The following is a 23,381-nucleotide window of genomic DNA, read 5'->3' on the forward strand; positions in this document are numbered from 1 at the left end:
TTTTCAGAGGAGCTACAGCATCCAAAGTTGTCTTCAATGAGGATGTAAAACTATTGACGAGATACTCTATCTCCCTTACAGAGTTTAGGTAGCTACTCTGCACTGTGTTGGTATATGGCATTAGAGAACATAAAGAAGGAATCATATCCTTAAACCTAGTTACAGCGCTTTCTGAAAGACTTCTAGTGTAATGAAACTTATTCCCCACTGCTGGGTAGTCCATCAGAGTAAATGTAAATGTTATTAAGAAATGATCAGACAGAAGGGAGTTTTCAGGGAATACTGTTAAGTCTTCTATTTCCATACCATAAGTCAGAACAAGATCTAAGATATGATTAAAGTGGTGGGTGGACTCATTTACTTTTTGAGCAAAGCCAATAGAGTCTAATAATAGATTAAATGCAGTGTTGAGGCTGTCATTCTCAGCATCTGTGTGGATGTTAAAATCGCCCACTATAATTATCTTATCTGAGCTAAGCACTAAGTCAGACAAAAGGTCTGAAAATTCACAGAGAAACTCACAGTAACGACCAGGTGGACGATAGATAATAACAAATAAAACTGGTTTTTGGGACTTCCAATTTGGATGGACAAGACTAAGAGACAAGCCTTCAAATGAATTAAAGCTCTGTCTGGGTTTTGGATTAATTAATAAGCTGGAATGGAAGATTGCTGCTAATCCTCCGCCCCGGCCCGTGCTACGAGCATTCTGACAGTTAGTGTGACTCGGGGGTGTTGACTCATTTAAACTAACATATTCATCCTGCTGTAACCAGGTTTCTGTTAGGCAGAATAAATCAATACGTTGATCAGTTATTATATCATTTACCAACAGGGACTTAGAAGAGAGAGACCTAATGTTTAATAGACCACATTTAACTGTTTTAGTCTGTGGTGCAGTTGAAGGTGCTATATTATTTTTTCTTTTTGAATTTTTATGCTTAAATAGATTTTTGCTGGTTATTGGTAGTCTGGGAGCAGGCACCGTCTCTACGGGGATGGGGTAATGAGGGGATGGCAGGGGGAGAGAAGCTGCAGAGAGGTGTGTAAGACTACAACTCTGCTTCCTGGTCCCAACCCTGGATAGTCACGGTTTGGAGGATTTAAGAAAATTGGCCAGATTTCTAGAAATGAGAGCTGCTCCATCCAAAGTGGGATGGATGCCGTCTCTCCTAACAAGACCAGGTTTTCCCCAGAAGCTTTGCCAATTATCTATGAAGCCCACCTCATTTTTTTTGAGGCTACTAGTTTGTGGTGATGGCTGCTAGTTTGTGGTGATGGCTGCTAGTTTGTGGTGATGCTGCTTTTTTGTGGTGATGCTGCTTTTTTGTGGTGATGGCTGATAGTTTGTGATGATGCTGCTTTTTTGTGGTGATGGCTGCTTTTTTGTGGTAATGGCTGTTAGTTAGTGGTGATGGCTGCTTTTTTGTGGTGATGGCTGTTAGTTTGTGATGATTGCTGTTACTTTGTGATGATGGCTGCTAGTTTGTGGTGATGGCTGCTAGTTTGTGGTGATGCTGCTTTTTTGTGGTGGTGCTGCTTTTTTGTGATGATGGCTGATAGTTTGTGATGATGCTGCTTTTTTGTGGTGATGGCTGCTTTTTTGTGGTGATGGCTGTTAGTTTGTGATGATTGCTGTTACTTTGTGATGATGGCTACTAGTTTGTGGTGATGGCTGCTAGTTTGTGGTCATGGCTGCTAGTTTGTGGTGATGCTGCTTTTTTGTGGTGGTGCTGCTTTTTTGTGATGATGGCTGCTAGTTTGTGGTGATGCTGCTTTTTGTGTTGATGGCTGCTAGTTTGTGGTGATGCTGCTTTTTTGTGGTGATGGCTGCTTTTTTGTGGTAATGGCTGTTAGTTAGTGGTGATGGCTGCTTTTTTGTGGTGATGGCTGTTAGTTTGTGATGATTGCTGTTACTTTGTGATGATGGCTACTAGTTTGTGGTGATGGCTGCTAATTTGTGGTGATGGCTGCTAGTTTGTGGTGATGGCTGCTAGTTTGTGGTGGTGCTGCTTTTTTGTGATGATGGCTGCTAGTTTGTGGTGATGCTGCTTTTTGTGTTGATGGCTGCTAGTTTGTGGTGATGCTGCTTTTTTGTGGTGATGGCTGTTAGTTAGTGGTGATGGCTGCTTTTTTGTGGTGATGGCTGTTAGTTTGTGATGATGGCTGCTAGTTTGTGGTGATGGCTGCTAGTTTGTGGTGATGCTGCTTTTTTGTGGTGGTGCTGCTTTTTTGTGATGATGGCTGATAGTTTGTGATGATGCTGCTTTTTTGTGGTGATGGCTGCTTTTTTGTGGTGATGGCTGTTAGTTTGTGATGATTGCTGTTACTTTGTGATGATGGCTACTAGTTTGTGGTGATGGCTGCTAGTTTGTGGTGATGGCTGCTAGTTTGTGGTGATGCTGCTTTTTTGTGGTGGTGCTGCTTTTTTGTGATGATGGCTGCTAGTTTGTGGTGATGCTGCTTTTTGTGTTGATGGCTGCTAGTTTGTGGTGATGCTGCTTTTTTGTGGTGATGCTGCTTTTTGTGTTGATGGCTGCTAGTTTGTGGTGATGCTGCTTTTTTGTGGTGGTGCTGCTTTTTTGTGATGATGGCTACTAGTTTGTGATGATGGCTGCTAGTTTGTGATGATGCTGCTTTTTTGTGTTGATGGCTGCTAGTTTGTGATGATGGCTGCTAGTTTGCGGTGATGCTGCTTTTTTTGTGATGATGGCTGCTAGTTTGTGGTGATGCTGCTTTTTTGTGGTGGTGGCAGTTAGTGGTGATGCTGCTTTTTTGTGGTGGTGGCTGCTAGTTTGTGGTTATAGCTGCTAGTTTGTGATGATTGCTGTTACTTTGTGATGATGGCTACTAGTTTGTGATGATGGCTGCTAGTTTGTGGTGATAGCTGTTAGTTTGTGATGATGGCTGCTAGTTTGTGATGATGGCTGCTAGTTTGTGATGATGGCTGCTAGTTTGTGGTGATGGCTGCTAGTTTGTGGTGATAGCTGTTAGTTTGTGATGATGGCTGCTAGTTTGTGATGATGGCTGCTAGTTTGTGGTGATAGCTGTTAGTTTGTGATGATGGCTGCTAGTTTGTGATGATGACTGCTAGTTTGGGATGATGGCTGCTAGTTTGTGGTGATAGCTGTTAGTTTGTGATGATGGCTGCTAGTTTGTGATGATGACTGCTAGTTTGGTGATGGCTGCTGTTTTGTGATGATGGCTGCTAGCTTGTGATAATAGCTGCTAGTTTGTGATGATGGCTGCTAGTTTGTGTTGATGGCTGCTTTTTTGTGTTGATGGCTGTTAGTTTGTAATGATGGCTGCTAGTTTGTGATGATGGCTGCTAGTTTGTAATGATGGCTGCTAGTTTGTGATGATGCTGCTTTTTTTGTGTTGATGGCTGCTAGTTTGTGATGATGGCTGCTAGTTTGTGGTGATGCTGCTTTTTTGTGATGATGGCTGCTAGTTTGTGGTGATGCTGCTTTTTTGTGGTGGTGCTGCTTTTTTGTGATGATGGCTGCTAGTTTGTGGTGAAGCTGCTTTTTTGTGGTGATGCTGCTTTTTTGTGGTGATGCTGCTTTTTTGTGGTGATGGCTGCTTTTTTGTGGTGATGGCTGTTAGTTTGTGATGATTGCTGTTACTTTGTGATGATGGCTACTAGTTTGTGGTGATGGCTGCTAGTTTGTGGTGATGGCTGCTTTTTTGTGATGATGGCAGTTAGTTTGTGTTGATGGCTGCTAGTTTGTGTTGATGGCTGCTAGTTTGTGGTGATGGCTGCTAGTTTGTGGTGATGGCTGCTAGTTTGTGGTGATGGCTGCTAGTTTGTGGTGATGGCTGCTAGTTTGTGATGATGGCTGCTTTTTTGTGTTGATGGCTGCTAGTTTGTGGTGATGCTGCTTTTTTGTGGTGATGGCTGTTAGTTAGTGGTGATGCTGCTTTTTTGTGGTGATGGCTGCTAGTTTGGGATGATGGCTGCTAGTTTGGGATGATGGCTGCTAGTTTGTGGTGATGGCTACTAGTTTGTGATGATGGCTGCTAGTTTGTGATGATGCTGCTTTTTTGTGGTGATGCTGCTTTTTTGTGGTGATGGCTGATAGTTTGTGATGATGCTGCTTTTTTGTGGTGATGGCTGCTTTTTTGTGGTAATAGCTGTTAGTGGTGATGCTGCTTTTTTGTGGTGATGGCTGCTTTTTTGTGATGATGGCTGCTAGTTTGTGGTGATAGCTGTTAGTTTGTGATGATGGCTGCTAGTTTGTGATGATGGCTGCTAGTTTGTGGTGATGGCTGCTAGTTTGTGGTGATGGCTGCTAGTTTGTGATGATGGCTGCTAGTTTGGGATGATGGCTGCTAGTTTGTGGTGATAGCTGTTAGTTTGTGATGATGGCTGCTAGTTTGTGATGATGACTGCTAGTTTGGTGATGGCTGCTGTTTTGTGATGATGGCTGCTAGTTTGTGATAATAGCTGCTAGTTTGTGATGATGGCTGCTAGTTTGTGGTGATGGCTGCTTTTTTGTGTTGATGGCTGTTAGTTTGTAATGATGGCTGCTAGTTTGTGATGATGGCTGCTAGTTTGTGATGATGGCTGCTAGTTTGTAATGATGGCTGCTAGTTTGTGATGATGATGCTTTTTTTGTGTTGATGGCTGCTAGTTTGTGATGATGGCTGCTAGTTTGTGATGATGCTGCTTTTTTGTGGTGGTGCTGCTTTTTTGTGATGATGGCTGCTAGTTTGTGGTGAAGCTGCTTTTTTGTGGTGATGCTGCTTTTTTGTGGTGATGGCTGATAGTTTGTGATGATGATGCTTTTTTGTGGTGATGGCTGCTTTTTTGTGGTAATGGCTGTTAGTGGTGATGCTGCTTTTTTGTGGTGATGCTGCTTTTTTGTGGTGATGGCTGTTAGTTTGTGATGATTGCTGTTACTTTGTGATGATGGCTACTAGTTTGTGGTGATGGCTGCTAGTTTGTGGTGATGGCTGCTAGTTTGTGATGATGGCTGCTAGTTTGTGATGATGGCTGCTAGGTTGTGATGATAGCTGCTAGTTTGTGATGATGGCTGCTAGTTTGTGATGATGGCTGTTAGTTTGTGATGATGGCTGCTAGTTTGTGATGATGCTGCTAGTTTGTGATGATGGCTGCTAGTATGTGGTGATGGCTGCTAGTTTGTGGTGATGCTGCTTTTTTGTGGTGATGCTGCTTTTTTGTGGTGATGGCTGCTAGTTTGTGGTGGTGGCTGCTAGTTTGTGGTGATGGCTGCTAGATTGTGGTGATGACTGCTAGTCTGTGGTGATGGCTGCTTTTTTGTGATGATAGCTGTTAGTTTGTGGTGATGCTGCTTTTTTGTGATGGCTGTTAGTTTGTGGTGATGACTGCTAGTTTGTGGTGATGGCTGCTAGTCTGTGATGATGGCTGCTTTTTTGTGATGATAGCTGTTAGTTTGTGGTGATGCTGCTTTTTTGTGATGATAGCTGTTAGTTTGTGGTGATGCTGCTTTTTTGTGTTGATTGTTGCTAGTTTGTGGTGATGACTGCTAGTTTGTGGTGATGGCTGCTAGTTTGTGATGATGCTGCTTTTTTGTGGTGATGGCTGCTAGATTGTGATGATGGCTGTTAGTTTGTGATGATGGCTGCTAGTTTGTGATGATGTGATGATAGCTGTTAGTTTGTGGTGATGACTGCTAGTTTGTGGTGATGACTGCTAGTTTGTGATGATGTGATGATAGCTGTTAGTTTGTGGTGATGACTGCTAGTTTGTGATGATGACTGCTAGTTTGTGATGAAAACTGCTAGTTTGTGTTGATGACTGCTAGTTTGTGATGATGACTGCTAATTTGTGATGATGACTGCTAGTTTGTGATGATAGCTGCTGTTTGTGATGATGGCTGCTAGTTTGTGATGATGGCTGCTAGTTTGTCATGATGGCTGCTAGTTTGTGATGATGGCTGCTAGTTTGTGGTGATGGCTGTTAGATTGTGATGATGGCTGCTAGTTTGTGATGATGGCTGCTAGTTTGTGATGATGGTTGCTAGTTTGTGATCATGGCTGTTTTTTGTGATGATGGCTGCTAGTTTGTGATGATGGCTGCTAGTTTGTGGTGATGACTGCTAGTTTGTGGTGATGACTGCTAATTTGTGGTGATGACTGCTAATTTGTGGTGATGACTGCTAGTTTGTGATGATGGCTGCTAGTTTGTGATGATGCTGCTTTTTTGTGATGATGGCTGTTAGTTTGTGATGATGGCTGTTAGTTTGTGATGATGGCTGTTAGTTTGTGATGATGGCTGCTTGTTTGTCATGATGGCGGCTAGTTTGTGATGATGGCTGCTAGTTTGTGATGATAGCTGTTAGTTTGTGGTGATGGTTGCTAGTTTGTGGTGATGGCTGCTAGTTTGTGGTGATGGCTGCTAGATTGTGATGATAGCTGTTAGTTTGTGATGATGGCTGCTAGTTTGTGATAATAGCTGCTAGTTTGTGATGATGGTTGCTCGTTTGTGATCATGGCTGTTTTTTGTGATGATGGCTGCTAGTTTGTGATGATGGCTGCTAGTTTGTGATGATGGCTGTTTTTTGTGTTGATGGCTGCTAGTTTGTGATGTGTGCTTGCTGTCTGAGTCCTGTTTTTATTATTTCTACAGTTACTGAAAGACTATTATGTTTCCAGAAGGCAACTTTTGTTGGATTTCAAAATGTAACTTTACTTAAGAATCATTAATGCGAACGAAAAGTTCTCACCCATATCAAAATATATTACTCCCACAATGATGTTCACATTTAACATCCCAACGTACGGCTTCTGTTAAAACATTTTTCCTGCAAATGAGGTTTTCCTGATCAATATTTGTCAAAATAGTATACAAATAATGAATGAAAAAAAACATTCATTATTTGTTTTATATAATGTCTAACAATCCTGACGATGTAGTCCATACCTGATGTTGTGTATTGATTTCTTCGTGTGCAAACTGCCATCTGTTTCGTCTGTCCAGCGAAAATTTGTGACAGAAATTTGTAGAGCTCTTAATCCGACAGTGCTTGTACTTCAGGTAGAGACGTCCCAGCGAATACTGCAGATGCCTCCAGACAGCTTACGGTGTACTCTGTTTTTTTTGTGTTACAAGAATGAGCACCGTTAATAAAACAAACCCCGCCGTGTTTGTTTTTAAGCTAAGCGCTATTGCCGTTAGTGTGAGCGCGCGTGGTGGTGGTGCCGTGCAATGGTACAAAATATATGGAACCAAAATTGCACGACAAATGGAACCAAATGTGCACAGTCAATGGAACACAATGACAAATGGGACGAATGATCCATATCACGTGACATACAAACCACCGATCAAATGACAAGGATCTTATTCAGACGTTTTATAATCAACTTTATTGAAAAAAAAAAAAAATTCAATCCAAGTCCATGTTAATGAGCAAATGTTGTTTATAATGTAATGATGCAGGTAAAAGGTTGGGTTAAAATTAAGGCATTTTTTATTTGTAATGCAGCTGAGTTTTGATTTGACAGACCTCTGAAAAGAATGACGGTGGGGATGTTTCTGGCAGCGATGGCTTTTGTCTGTGCTGCTGTGGTCCAGCTTCAGATTGATGTAAGTACAGTTACTGATTATATGTCTGTGCTGTAAATTATGAAAGAGATTGATGTCATAAATATCATTAAAAGACACTTTTCCTGCACTTTCCTGCAGTATGTTTCTACTGACTTTTTCACTTTGTAACACCTATTTCTTTCAGCAAACGCTGCCCGTTTTCCCATCAACATCCCAGAGTCAGTTAAAATTACTTAACATGGGCAATAATAAAGTGACAGTCACTCTACCGAATCACAAGCCAGTGGAGCTTAATGCAGCCAAGGTACGGTGAGTCCGATTTGTAGCAACAATTATCAAAAATGTTGCACAAATTGGCCTTTACAAGCTTAAAGCTACAATGTGTAGAATTTAAGGGTGTTTACTAGCAGATATGGAATACGAGGTCTGTCCATAAAGTATAGTTCCTTTTTATTTTTTTCAAAAACTATATGGATTTCATTCATATGTTTTTACGTCAGACATGCTTGAACCCTCGTGCGCATGCGTGAGTTTTTCCACGCCTGTCGGCGACGTCATTTGCCTGTGAGCACTCCTTGTGGGAGGAGTCGTCCAGCCCCTCGTCGGAATTCCTTTGTCTGAGAAGTTGCTGAGAGACTGGCGCTTTGTTTGATCAAAATTTTTTCTAAACCTGTGAGACACATCGAAGTGGACACGGTTCGAAAAATTAAGCTGGTTTTCGATGAAAATTTTAACGGCTGATGAGAGATTTTGAGGTGATACTGTCGCTTTAAGGACTTCCCACGGAGCGGAACGTTGCGCAGCACTCCCAGGTGCCGTCGTCAGCCTGTTTCAAGCTGAAAACCTCCACATTTCAGGCTCTATTGATCCAGGACGTCGTGAGAGAACAAAGAAGTTTCAGAAGAAGTCGGTTTCAGCATTTTATCCGGATATTCCACTGTTAAAGGAGATTTTTTTTAATGAAAGACGTGCGGACAGATTGCAGCGTCGGCTCGCAGCCGCCGCGACGCTCCACCACAGGAAAAACACCTCCGTTGGAAGCCTTAAGGACAAGTTGGAACATGTCCAGCTGATAAACAATTTCTCATATACTCACTCCACTGAAAGCCATCAAAAGCCGCCTGGATTTTACAAATGGTTATCAACACGGAGGTGTTTTTCCTGTGCCGCCGCACCGCGCCGGCTGCGTCCCGACGCGCGGACCCGTCCGCATGTCTTTCATTAAAAAAATCTCCTTTAACAGTGGAATATCCAGATAAAATGCTGAAACCGACTTCTTCTGAAACTTCTCTGTTCTCTCACGACGTCCTGGATCAATAGAGCCTGAAATGTGGAGGTTTTCAGCTTGAAACAGGCTGACGACGGCGCCTTGGAGCGCTGCACGACGTCTCGCTCCGTGGGAAGTCCTTAAAGCGACAGTATCACCTCAAAATCTCTCATCAGCCATTAAAATTTTCACCGAAAACCAGCTTAATTTTTCGAACCGTGTCCACTTCGATGTGTCTCACAGGTTTAGAAAAAATTTTGATCAAACAAAGCGCCAGTCTCTCAGCAACTTCTCAGACAAAGGAATTCCGACGAGGGGCTGGACAACTCCTCCCACAAGGAGTGCTCAAAGGCAAATGACGTCACCGACAGGCGTGGAAAAACTCACGCATGCGCACGAGGGTTCAAGCATGTCTGACGTAAAAACATATGAATGAAATCCATATAGTTTTTGAAAAAAATAAAAAGGACCTATACTTTATGGACAGACCTCGTATAGCATTATAACCATCTGTTCATTAACATGCATTATACCATGGTCAGTGAGAATTCCATGTCTAACTGGCGTGCATTATTTTTGTGTACACGCACATGTAGTTTAGCGAGTTAAGTCACTGTTATAATCACTCCGCTCTGGTCGTCACCATAGCAACGCACAAATCAGTTGGCGCAGATCAGCTGTGACGGTGAACGACAGAAACGCGATAAAACATGGATTTCCAAGTAAATTCTAATATTTTTGGCCAAAATAAAACATTTGAGGAATGGGAAGAGGAGGAGAGCAAACGAGAAGAACAGCAAAAGCAACGGCGTAAAGATTTAACATCGGACGAATTGGACAAGATTGAAGGCGGGAAAGAAGAAGAGAACGGTTCTATCCTTGTGGGCTTCCGAGCGCTCCGCATTAAAACAGCGAGCGTAGTTTCTGGACCTGTTGCCAGAGTTGGCCGCAGCTCCACACAGCAGAGAGGGGGGGCGGTGTGAATGGCCCGCTGCAGTGGTAGCCCGCAGAAACGGTAAGCGCATCGGAGACAACACATAAAATAGTACCAAATACTCACACATTTTTATCAAGTTCTGTTAACTTAAATAAATATTTGGGTGTTAGATCACTGTGTGGGACCATGGTATAAGCGGATTAAACAACTCTAAGCCGTGCATTATACGGTTTGAATGCACTTCGCGGAGTAACACCACTCCACTTCGCGTCGTGGTTTTTTAGACGCCGCGTCGTGCATTCAAACCGTATAATGTATGGATTCTCATTGTTTAATCCTTACATAAGGAATCATTGTGTTTTCATGACCTCAGAATGAGCCCTTATTTACATGGGAGCAGGCCCCCTCATGGATGCAGCCATGTTGCAACACAGTCTTGATATATTAGTCCTATTGGTCCCTAGCTCAGGCTAACAAACTTGAGAACTCTCATTTTTGTGAAATGGAGGATCATGCATATTGCTTATCACAAGAGATGGAAAGGAAGCATGAATCCCCATCGCCAAAGAAGCAAAAATGCAAAGGGAAACGCTATTGTGACTGCCAGTCTACAGCGTCGCCACTAAATCCTGCACACTGTAGCTTTAAAATGCTGTGCAACAGTTATATCCAATGTAAAAATGTACAGTATTTTAAGTCCACATCTTGCTTTTTTGAAGGCGAGTGAGGAATATTATACTTTTGAAAACGACCAGATCACAGTATCAACAGGGAGCCCTACCGTGACCAAATCTGTTCCTCTGACCATGAGCAAGAGACAAACACTTCTCATTCCAGCAAACCTCAGTGACAAATGGCCATTGGTGAGTAAAAAACTTAAAAAAACAAAAAACAAATAACAGATTTGTTCTTTTACAGGATAATATTAATCCAATTTGTTTTTTCCTCAGACTTATGATTTGACTTCGAAGCCACAGAAGGGCAACAATGCAGTCAGGTGTGTTCAAATTCTAACAATTTACAGACATTCAAGAGAAAATGAATCATGTAAAGTGATAATTAATTTTCTGTTCTGTTATCAAGTGTGTCTATATGCATGTCTGTGTATATAGATGGACAGATATGTACATATAGATGTAGACACCTGAGTACATATGTATATATACTGTATTGTGCAAAGACTGTGACCACATTAAATTTAATGTGTGATGAATTTAATGTGTGATGAATTTTCATCATTAAAATAGCATTTAATTTCATTTCTTGAGTGGTTTCTGTGTAGGCTCTCAGTTGTCCAGGCGGTTTCCATAGTAGAGAAGCTTGAATCTTCGACTGGACCAGGTTGCTTGACACGAGGATGTTTCGCTTCAAATCGCAGAAGCTTCCTCAGCTAAAATTCTTGCTCTGGTAGTCTGACTTCTGTCTTGACTCTTGTAAAGAAGAATAAACAGAAGCCGCAAAAGCTGGAGTTTTAAACCTAACCAGACCCCTCCTACCGAGAGGCAGAGTGCTACAGGCTAGTGACTAAACAATAGCTCTAATTAGCACCTATTGTGCTCTAGTTAGCACCCTCCTAATGACAGGGCAGCTGTCCCTCCTAATGATGGGATGGACGCCTCTCCTGATGGCTCCCTTAACGACTCTCCTGATGACGTGAATGACTCATTACCATGAACAAAAGACTGAAACTGCTTTGACCTAAGTACCACATTGTAAACAGGGGACAAAGCATGTCTCAGACCCCCTCCCCGGTTAAGGCTGGGTTTTAACTTTTTCACATAGAATGCCTCCTTGACCCCTCTCTCAAACCATTTCTTCTCTCCGGCTAAGATTTTAACTTCCTTGTCCTCAAACGTGTGGTTAGTGTCTTTAAGGTGGAGATGAACTGCAGACTGAGGTCCACTGGCGCCCTCTCTGCGGTGCTGGTATAGCCTTTTGTGTAAAGGTTGCTTAGTCTCACCTATGTAGTGTTCATTACAGTTTTCCTGACATCTGATAGAATACACTACATTGCTCTGTTTGTAACTAGGGATCCTGTCCTTAGGGTGAACTAATTTCTGTCTCAAGGTGTTAACCGGTTTAAAGTAAACTGGGAGTAAACTTGCAGTAAACCCACTCAAGTAAATTTATCAGCAAATTGAGGTTAATTTCACTTTACAACTGATTGAGCACAGCTACAAATAAATTATTTTTGTTGTTTTCTAACTTCATAATTGTCACATGTAAATTTTTTGACATTACATATTTGATTTTCTGTTGACCCACTGATGATTCAGGCAACACGTCCCGTGGTGCCTAAAACTTGTTCAAACTATCTGTATAATTTTTTTTATCAGAATCATTTAACATATAGTAATCACTATTTCAGATTTATTAATGGAATGACTCAACGTGTGAATGTATCCATTGCTGGTGCAGACTTTGAACTCATTGAGCCATTTTCTTACACCAACTATTCCCTCATAAAAAATGGAAAGTAAGTATTTTTTTAAAATCAAAATTCTCTTTTACTACAATCATATGCTTTTATAAGCATTTTCTACTCATCTCCAGGACAACCATCATCATTCAGAGGGAATCGCAGTCGTGTAAGTTCATCAGGGAGTTTGGATTTGGAAGTTCGTACGGTTTTCTTATCCCCAGCACGTTCACTTTTGCACCTGAGGTAAGTTGCACAGTGTGACTAATAAAATCTTATCTGCTGTGCAACATGTCTACGAATCGAGTGCATTGCATTTATCTGTTGTAACTGCAGTGTGTAAGATGTGCTGAAACCTTTGAGGTCCATCGGGAGGCTGCTGCAGAATTATGACAGAGCTGATGACAGTTATTTGTGTTTGTTTATTTATTTAATGTAACCTGTAATTATTGGGGGTGTTCACACATGCAAGGACTTCTGTGAGCTTGACTACTTTTTGGGAAGGGGAATGTAGGGTCAGACTAAACTTTTATAATATTTTCTTTCTTCCCATTTCAGTGTCAGACGTCTATTCCCGAGGTTGAATATATTAAGCCAAACTCGGTTCACATGGCCCTCCAGATCCCACAGTATTTCTTCATAACTGCTGGTGAAGTGATGTTTTCTGTTACCGGTCTGGAGTTCTCTTACTCACAGGTACTCCAGTGTTACTGCTGCACTACCATACAAGAGAATACAACTGCACTTAATAATGTTATTAATGCAAATGCAATCCACACCACAAGCTCTTGTACCAGATCTGGTGCAGACTGGCTAATTTGCTATAACTCATTCTGGAAATAACAGTAATCAGAGAACTGGCGTAAACCCCGCACACTGGGATATATCCTTCAGTCAATCAATCAATCAATCAAAGTTTATTTAAATCACCCTTTCCACAGCCCAGAGGGTGGCCAAAGTGCTTCACAATCAGATAAAAACACAGAGAATAACTTAAAACCATAAGACAATAAACAAATTTAAAACAGACACATCAATAAAAATATACGTCCAAAAATATTTGCAGATAAGAGCTAAATAAAATTTCAGAGCACTGCTGGTTGTGCAAAAGCCATTCTAAAAAAGAAGGTTTTTAATTTAGATTTTAAAAAAACCCAGGTCAGTGATGGTGCACATCTCGGGGGGGAGCTTGTTCCTCAGTCTGGTTGTGGCCACAGAGAAAGCTCGGTCTCACCAGTGGCAGTATATGGACCTCAGATCCTCTAGTGCACACTGGTTAGACGTTCTCAAAACTCTGGTTTGGTCCCGATGTATCAGCAGCTCGGCTAAGTATGATGGGGCCAAACCATTCAGAGCTTTAAAAACAAACATAAGAATTTTAAAATCAATTCTAACCTGAACTGGTCTATAACTATCTTGTGTAATAGTTCATGTTACCAATCAATCACAAACATTTTGTTGACCAATATAAATTTGTGATCGTCTCTCAAGCGCTATAGGTTGCTGAGATATACCAGAAAATGTGTTTTTTGCACATTTTTGTTTAACTTTGTCTGATTCTCTCCAAAACCTAATCACCTGGAGATATCAGCCCAAGTAATATTCCCACCAAGTTTGGTGAAAATCCATCCAGCTGTTTTTTTTTATTATTATTATCTTGTTCACAGACACACGCACAGGACCAATTTCAATACCCTGCTTCACAATTTCACCAGCACCCAGGGTAAAAATTTGACTTCTTCCTCTTCTTCATGAGCTGTAGTATCCCTAAATCCTAAATTGGATATTACCCAATTTTACACCAGGTGTGTGTGTGCGTGCGTGCGTGCATGTGTGTGTGTGCATGTGCGTGTGTGTGTTGCCTGAGCCGCTGAACTGCCACAACTCATGCACATGTATGTATTTGAACGAGAGTGTGTTTCTGTTGTCGCTGCTACAATCATTCCACATCACTTGTCTTTGATAATGGCTTTCCCCCACACACTCTGTCCTCTATGAAATCATTTTATTTCCTGTTTTATTGTTGCTAGTTTGTTTTTTAAACTGGTGCATGCAGTTGCTTTCAGGGGAGTGCTGACAGCACTCCCCTGAAAGCATACATTGTAATGAACACGGTATAATTATAAATGTATATAGGCTTACCATCTGAACCAACAGCTTTTCCTTATTTTCTTTGGGTACCACTTGAATAATTCTGTATCAAATGAGTGGTAAATCAGAGGAGTATTACTTGTACTGTGTGGGAGTCGCTGACATTTTGACCATGTAGTGCATTTCTTTACGCATGATCCACGGCATAGTTGCCGGAGTATTGAGGGCCCTAGTGGCTGGGGAAGACAAAGAGGATGAACAGCCTTCACCTGGCTGTGGCAGATAGATGGTTACTTTTGAAAGGTGGGAATGGCTGTTTGCCTGAGTTGTTCCCATTCAGGACCCAAGGCAGTTCACTGGTGTCATGGATGTAACGAAGCATGGCAACAACGTCAGCTCCCAGTCAGACTTGACCCGTGGGACATAGAAGCTATTTGTGAGTTTCGTTGTGGAGCTTTCGGAAAAGTGAGGGACAGAAATTTAGTGCATTGTAACCAGATAGCAGTCATGTGACTTCTGAGTGGGTCCACTAGGGTGATGACGACGGGTAGGTACAACATATAAACAAACCATGTACATTGTACATATGGACGTTGCTCTGGTGCTGTTGGAACTTGAGACCATGCTGTCTTCTGGGGACTCTTCCTGCTGGTCTGTGAGGTCTGTTACCACAAGATTATGTCGTACTTTGTACATCATTCTGTGTGATACATCTAAGCATCTGTTCCATTCTCCCAAGTTGTGTGGAAGTCGTAAGAATTTTGAGAAATCCTGCTAAGGGCCCTGTCCCACTGGCGTTTAGAAGGATTTGTGTATGGATTGCGCACAAAATTGGCCCATATTCGCCAAACATCCGCAATATCCATGTAACATGCCTGTATGAGTCGGCCGTCATCCGAACACGCCCGTGATCATCCGCAGAGGCACGCATGTCCGCAGCCAGGATTTTTGAGTGGTTCAAAAATCTGAATGCGGATGACATCTGCCTTACATATTCCATATATACTCAATTCATACACAATACATACTCACTCTATGTGCTGTATATCTGCCATTAACCGCTGATATCTGCAACTGACGGGGATCTGCGGCTTGGCAGCAGACCGGGACAGTGTGTAAAACAGATATATTGCATGCCCATCATGTCCACATCACAAACTAAAATATGTTGTAGTGAATGCATACAAACTGGTCACGAATAAAGCATTTTTATTACATCTGCTTTGCAGCTGATTTGCGGACAATCTGTGAATGCATAACAAACGTCACGTAAACCCAAAGTGTGGCAGAAAGCGACATACCTGCCAGTCAGTGCCGGTCCGGCTGTGTAAATCCACAGACATAATAGCTGCTGCAATCCAGGACTTTTATTTAACACCAACAAAAGCAAGAGTTGCTGTTTATCCACAACTCACTCAAAAAAAAAAACAAAAAAAAAAAAAAACACCGTCTCACACCCGAAGCGACTTCCCCCTCCCGCTCCCCAAACTCATGAACAGTTAACCCTCGCATGACAACATGAACATTAACTCTGTGATCAACTTGTCCAAGTCCAGCAAATGCTCCAGAGGCTGTATTGTTGGTGTGAATAGTGATGCCGACGGTCCGAGTGAGCTTCTTTTATGACCGCAATGCAGATGCCGTGCACGCTCAACACGTGCGCGATGCATTCATAATATACCCGTAATACTGCCGTGATAATCTCAATGTGTCGGATCAGTTTCCTCACTGCTTGCGTTATATAACCGTGATTGTTCATCATATATTCACTATATATTATTAATATATCTGTAATTCATACTGGGACATTTGCCATTTTTGGCCATTTTTGTTGCGGACGACAACGAATGCCCGCGATTTGTGTACTCAATTCATGTGCAATTAATCTTCTCCCCAGTGGGAGAGGGCCCTAACATAGGCACAAACAAACAATTAAATTGTTATATTCCTGTTGTGTAGACAGTTACAAACTACATGTTCCTTCCCCAAGACACCAGTCAGGGATTTTCCACAGACAGAAAAGCACAAATATTTTATTCACTGACAAAAAGAAAAAAATTAATACAGCACCGTGTAAACACCTGCTGAGTGTTTCATTTTAAAGTAGCCAAACAGAAATCAGGGCTCATTGTGAAATGGTTTGTTCATTTTGTGTTTTTGCTTTCGATCTCTTAGGCACCGAGCAACATGAAGGCAGTGCTGCAGGCCGGCTGGCTGTTAACCGTCGCTGTCGGCAACTTCATCGTTCTAATTGTGGCTGAAGTTGCAAAGCTTCCCCAAAAGGTATTAAAAATAAAAATCCTGCAGAAACAATGCAATAATTAATAGCCACTTCAACTACTGTATTTTCTGGAGTATAAGACCTCTCAAACTAGTTAAAGAAATAAATAAATCACATTTTATGCTCTCGAAAATAATTTTAAACCATGATAATAGTCATTTATGTGTAGCATTTTGCATATATACAAAACACTTGTCTATTGCATTAACAGCCACACCTAAATCCACCCACTTGTCACTATCATTGGATTTTACATGTCTTATACTGTTACTAATTTCATTGTGCTGTTATAATCAACAGCATTTTATTCTGTTTACATTTGTTTTACACTTTGTAAAAAGCATACTATACATGGTATCTACATCTGCACCCTGCTACCATGCCATCATTCTGTACGATCCAAACTGCAGTCAATTTCTTATTTTTTATTCCTTGTCCAGTCTAGTTTATGTATAGTTTAGTGTGTGACCAAGTGCAGCCGGAATCACATTCCTTGTATGTGTTGACATACTTGGCCGATAAAGCTGATTCTGATTCTGATTGAAACAGACAAGGGTGTTAATATAAATAAACAAAAAACTCATCCATGACACCCTGGGCAAGCGATAAGTTACCATTGACAATTAACTCTTTTCTGCAGAAGTATTTTCCAAAGGACACTCCACTGATTTTGACCTTTTGACCACAAAATCAATAGGTTTTTTGGGGGGGTCAATATACCCAACACATACATCAAATTTGGTCACAACTAAGCAGTTAAAAAGAAGTTATTGGTCTCGCAAGATTTGTACAAACTACACTTCAGTGACCTTGAACTTTGCCCTTTTGGCCCCCAAATCAACAGTCTTCTTGGGGTCACGATGCATATTGCATATACTATGCTTGGTGGCAATTAGGCCAATTACTGAAGTAAGTGTAGTCACAAGGGAATGTCACATGACTGAGTGACTCCCTGTATGTAGCTCACTGGCTGCACTGTTGGAAAAACAGATCTAGGCTAGTGTTCTTTCTATCTTTCTTTCTTTCTTGTTTGAGTGAACTGACCACCTTAAACTATAAATTCAATTCAGTTTACTTATACAGCACCAAATCATGACATAAGTCACCTCAATCAAGATAAACACGAGTTAGGTCTAGACTTACTCACCCAAAAACTCCCTCAGGGTTTTTGGACAGCAGGAAATATCCTCAGGTAGACTCGATTGAGTAGAGTGAGTGCACACCACAAGACAAAACAAGAGGCACAACAAAAGATTGACACAACATGCAATGACAGAAATGTTGCTGTCCAACCATATGTAGCCCAGTGTTTTCAAAGAGGCTGTAGTTGAAAAGACAAAAAACAGTCTCAATAAAATAGACTATTTCAGCAGTGATTGTATTAATGCAAAATCAATCAGGCAGGAGAATTCCCAAAGCTCATGCCAACCCAGATATACCTCCAACCTCTCCCCGAGATTCGCCATCACCCAGCAAAGCTAGTTCCCTAAAATCTGCTTGAAACTGTAAATAATTCAGACTCATTAAAACTGAAATAATTTACTGAATATTATTGAAATTATTATTCCAATAATGTTCAATATTGTATATGCATATAATATATTCAATATAATAGAATTATTATAAGCCTTATTTTGATTGGTAGTATTGATAGAAAATAAAAACGTAATGATGCAGTGTTTTCATAATTAATAGGTTTTTTTCTCCTTTTCTTTTGCAGTGGGCTGAATACCTCCTCTTTGCCTCACTCCTGGTTGTGGTATGTATAATCTTCTCCATCATGGCATATTTCTATACCTACATCGACCCCACTGAGATCGAGGCCCAGTTCAGGAAGAAAACCGATGATGACGATAAACACAAGAACACGCAGAAGGCAGGTGTCGAGATGAAGAAGAAGGATTCATGGCAGGATCGTGATGAAGACGATCGTGGGAAACAAACTTAAATGTGAACAATTTAAGCTATTGCACCTGCACTTATTTTGAAATTAACTCTGCTCGTGTAATTCTACGTGTGTGCTCTTCATATTATTTACTTTAATGAAAAATTTTGTTTTTGCTGAGCACAGTAGGTATGTTCAATTTTCTATCCTTAAAAAAAAAACACTCCAAAATATGACCATTTCTGGAAGCATTTCCAGAAATTTTGCAAATTACTTTATGTTCAGTGGTTTAGGATTAGGATTACAATAAGGGTCTGGGTTAGGGTATAATTTTGCTAAATACATAAAATATTTAGAAATTTGAACAAGACTTCTGCTTCCGGATGACAGCTTTGTACACTTTCTGGAGTCTTGCACAGTAGTGCAATTCCATTATGGTCCAGGTTCCACTTACAGTAGTGTTCAGAATAATAGTAGTGCTATGTGACTAAAAAGATTAATCCAGGTTTTGAGTATATTTCTTATTGTTACATGGGAAACAAGGTACCAGTAGATTCAGTAGATTCTCACAAATCCAACAAGACCAAGCATTCATGATATGCACACTCTTAAGGCTACGAAATTGGGCTATTAGTAAAAAACAAAAAAAGTAGAAAAGGGGGTGTTCACAATAATAGCAGCATCTGCTGTTGACGCTACAAACTCAAAACTGTTATGTTCAAACTGCTTTTTTAGCAATCCTGTGAATCACTAAACTAGTATTTAGTTGTATAACCACAGTTTTTCATGATTTCTTCACATCTGGGAGGCATTCATTTTGCTGGTTTGGAATCAAGATTTTGCTCGTTTACTAGTTGCATCAGGAAGGGCATCCGGCGTAAAACCTGTGCCAAATCAACATGCAGATCCACCTTGGATTTGCTGTGGAGACCTCATGTCATCTTCAGCATAAGGCAACATGACCTCTTCAAGTATTTCGATATATCCAAACTGATCCATGATACTTGGTATGCGATATATAGGCCCAACACCATAGTAGGAGAAACATGCCCATATCATGATGCTTGCACCACCATGCTTCACTGTCTTCACTGTGAACTGTGGCTTGAATTCAGAGTTTGGGGGTCATCTCACAAACTGTCTGCGGCCCTTGGACGCAGAAAGAACAATTTTACTCTCATCAGTCCACAAAATATTCCTCCATTTCTCTTTAGGCCAGCTGATGTGTTGTTTGGCAAATTGTAACCTCTTCTGCACGTCTTTTAATTAACAGAGGGACTTTGCGGGTGATTCTTGCAACTAAATTAGCTTCACACAGGCGTCTTCTAACTGTCGCAGCACTTACAGGTAACTCCAGACTGTCTTTGATCATCCTGGAGCTGATCAATGGGTGAGCCTTTGCCATTCTGGTTATTCTTCTATCCATTTTGATGGTTTTCTTCCGTTTTCTTCCACGTGTCTCTGTTTTTTTTGTCCATCTTAAAGCATTGGAGATCATTGTAGATGAACAGCCTATAATTTTCTGCACCTGCGTATAAGTTTTCCCCTCTTCAATCAACTTTTTAATCAAACTATGCTGTTCTTCTGAACAATGTCTTGAACGTCCCATTTTCCTCAGGCTTTCAAAGAGAAAAGCATGTTCAACAGGTGCTGGCTTCATCCTTAAATAGGGGACACCTGATTCACACCTGTTTGTTCCACAAAATTGACAAACTCACTGACTGAATGCCACACTACTATTATTGTGAACACCCCCTTTTCTACTTTTTTTGTTTTTTACTAATAGCCCAATTTCATAGCCTTAAGAGTGTGCATATCATGAATGCTTGGTCTTGTTGGATTTGTGAGAATCTACTGAATCTACTGGTACCTTGTTTCCCATGTAACAATAAGAAATATACTCAAAACCTGGATTAATCTTTTTAGTCACATAGCACTACTATTATTCTGAACACTACTGTAGGTATAGTTCAGATTTTGCAACCTGTGCAGAACAGGTACACAATCGTTTATCCTGTCATATTCATAATCTAGAGTAATTGCTCTTTTATATTTATATGTAAACTTTGCTGAAGTCAGTAATAAAACAGTTCTTTTATATGTGATTCTTATTCTCAGTTCTTGTCTTGCACCAACTTGTCTTGCATCTTTTTTCTGGTTTTGAGCTTTAATGCTCGAACTTGGCACCTACACAGGTCAGAGTCAATTCCAGAACCTCTGGTGCCGCATGTTGCTGCATCCACCACATTATCACTATGGAACAGTCTGGAGGCCAATCACCCAAGCAGACTACTGGTTCATCCAAACATCTCAAAAATAACCATCTATCTGATGTGGCCAGATGGAACGTGGGCATCCCCTTTGTCTTTTCCAGTTGCTAGGGTCCTCAACACTGAGGCACCTGTGGGCTGGATCATGCACAGAGAAGCACACCAAATGAATCTCATAGTTGGAACACCTTCACAGTAAGAGTGGTACTCCTCATCGGAGTCTCCCTAAGTAACCATTTGTTTGATACAAAGTCATTCCAATGGTACCCAAGGATTCTCTGAAGAGACCTGAAACCAAAAATATCCAGTAGTCATCGTAGGTCACTGGTTAGCATCCAAGAGTCACAACCATACAGTAAAACAGGAACCACCAGGATCTGAAGACTTGGACCTTCATTCTCCAGCAACGGCAACATCATCAACAGACACCTCTGTCCAGGGATCTCACAACCTTGTACGCTTTTCTCAGGTGTCTCTTCATCCCAAAGGCTGAAGACCCTGAGATATGAATATTTCATGGGTTTATCATTCCGCCTCAACTTATAATTCAGTACTTTTACATTTCCCATAATCCCCCTGCGCTTCCCAGAATGCACCACGGAGCCAGCAGAGTTCCGGTGTCGCCGACCGAATGCCCCCCCCCCCCAAATCAGTCTGCCCTGCCTTCACTGCACGTGTCATCAGCCGCGGTTCACTGATTATCACCTCGTTTCTGCTTCAAACTGCACTCCAGTCATCATCTATCTCAGTGACAGATATCTGAAGCTTTTGTACAACAATCATTTCCACATAAATTCAGGATTATTTCATCATAAAAGACGGAGGAAGGCGGCTACACTAGCTGCTAGCTGATGCATTCACTGCGCGTCTGTCATTTCAAAGTGTCAACGAGTATCACCTGGTTTCTGCTTAAAACGGCCTTTAGAATGATTTAAGAGGTTTTACCTTTATCATCTGATGGTTAATAATCACATTAATCCATTTGATTGCTTTGGGTGAAGAGACTCTGTCTCAGAGGACCGGCTGAGCTCCGAAATGACACATGACACAAGACAGGGTGGGCCAATTTTTAGGGGCGGACCGTTCGGTCTGCGACACCGGCATTTCAAAAGCTGTGTAAACTGGCAAAGCGAGGATGTGGATGGCGCCGATTCAGCAAGTTCACGAGCGATTATGATGATGACACATTCTCTCAAGTTGAGAGGGTTATCTAGAAAAGATGTAGCACCTGTGATAAACTTCTGCCGTACCCCGATGTCTTATTGTCCGTACTTCAAAGGTGTGTTTACATTGTGCCTTAAACCGGAAGTCTGCTGAAACCGACCTCTCACGTGAGTCACGGACTGAGACAGCACGAGATTCACAACTGCAAAACAGCGAATAGGAGGAGCACTGAGGGCAAGAGTTACGCCTTAGATTCATACAAATGTTTTGTGAATCAGTGATACCGTAATATATCTGGTTGTGTGATACCGTAATATCTGGTTCTGTGTGGCCTTGACATTTACACAATTCTGTCCAAAATGAACCACTTTATCTTTTACTAAAACACTATCTTTCTACCATGTTTAATCCATATTAACCTGGCATTGTTTGAGTTAAACAGTTATGACCTCAAATTTGAGGTCAGCTAAGGTCAAAGGTCATGTGACTAATAGAACAGAATATATATAAAGTTCACAGACTGTTCATGTATCAGTAACTACTGATGTGAGAAAGCAGTCTTTGGGCTTAAATCACCAACTCATCTTCAACCACTTACTCCAATTAATGGTCACAGGGGGCTGGTGCCTATCTCAACAATCATAGGGCACAAGGCAGGGTACACCCTGGACAGGACGCCAGTCTGTCGCAGGGCTACATTCAGACAAACAAACACATTCACACATGCACACACACTTGCAGGCAATTTAAAGTTTCCAATCCACCTAACCTGCATGTCTTTGAATGTGGGAGGAAGCCGGAGCACCTGGAGGGAAGCCACGCAAAGACAGGGAGAACATGCAAACATCACACAGAAAAGCCGCAGGTGGGATTCGATCCTGACCTTCTTGCTGTTAGGCCACAGTAGCCACCGTGCTGCCGATTAGGGTAAACTTCTTTGCACAAATTGTGCAATGCTTTAGCGCCCCCTAACGAAGCTCTGGCTCATCCTGTCGCCTCCAGTTTTGAAGTCAACATTATACCATGTCCATACAGTAGATGGCGGTATTTAATGCCCAGCAAGGTGAGCGAACCACAAATTCACAGAAGAAGAATGTCAATGGCGCTGAGCCACAGAGGAAAGTGATGAGTGACTACCAAACAGTTTGCATTTGTCTTTCTTTTGCGATATATTTACAGCCAGACTTTCGTCTTGTCGTCGCGAAGTTGTTGTTAGATGCTGAGAGATCTTACTGGTCTGTCTGAGTCTTTCAGCTAGCGTGTGCTAACTAGCTGCTAAAGTGGCTAACGTCGGCGAAGAGATCAGCAGATGTTGTCAAGTTAGACTCCAACTTCTTTTAGTCAATTCTTAAGCCTTAAATTACACGGACTAGTTCAAAACATCGGTCAGCAGCTCTACGGACGTAATTTGTTGAAGTTGAAGCAAGACAACAGTTGCTGTTGTGACACTAATGGCTCACTCCCCAATTCAGGGCGGAATGCCGGGGATGCAGGTAAGTTATCTTTCAGAAATATATGAAGTCTGTAATGTTT

At 41.5% G+C, this 23,381-nt stretch overlaps 2 protein-coding genes across 3 annotated transcripts in view; both read left to right on the forward strand.

Annotated features, from left to right (window-relative positions):
* Positions 1–18,959, forward strand: part of slc15a1a (solute carrier family 15 member 1a) — a 63,269-nt gene extending 44,310 nt beyond the window's left edge. Inside the window, exons 15-23 of the mRNA XM_034186129.1 lie at positions 7,492–7,573; positions 7,719–7,838; positions 10,458–10,601; positions 10,689–10,735; positions 12,107–12,214; positions 12,292–12,403; positions 12,716–12,853; positions 16,424–16,531; positions 18,250–18,959. Of these exons, the coding sequence (XP_034042020.1) occupies positions 7,492–7,573; positions 7,719–7,838; positions 10,458–10,601; positions 10,689–10,735; positions 12,107–12,214; positions 12,292–12,403; positions 12,716–12,853; positions 16,424–16,531; positions 18,250–18,477 (1,087 nt within the window). The 3' untranslated portion in view covers positions 18,478–18,959. The remainder of the gene's footprint in view (positions 1–7,491; positions 7,574–7,718; positions 7,839–10,457; positions 10,602–10,688; positions 10,736–12,106; positions 12,215–12,291; positions 12,404–12,715; positions 12,854–16,423; positions 16,532–18,249) is intronic.
* A 3,960-nt stretch (positions 18,960–22,919) lies between these two features.
* Positions 22,920–23,381, forward strand: part of stk24a (serine/threonine kinase 24a (STE20 homolog, yeast)) — a 34,050-nt gene continuing 33,588 nt past the window's right edge. For both annotated transcript variants that reach the window (XM_034186733.1, XM_034186734.1), the window contains exon 1: positions 22,920–23,341. In XM_034186733.1, the coding sequence (XP_034042624.1) occupies positions 23,300–23,341 (42 nt within the window). In that variant the 5' untranslated portion in view covers positions 22,920–23,299. The remainder of the gene's footprint in view (positions 23,342–23,381) is intronic.

Source organism: Thalassophryne amazonica, chromosome 14, assembly GCF_902500255.1.
Source record: "Thalassophryne amazonica chromosome 14, fThaAma1.1, whole genome shotgun sequence".
Classification (NCBI taxonomy): Eukaryota; Metazoa; Chordata; class Actinopteri; order Batrachoidiformes; family Batrachoididae; genus Thalassophryne; species Thalassophryne amazonica.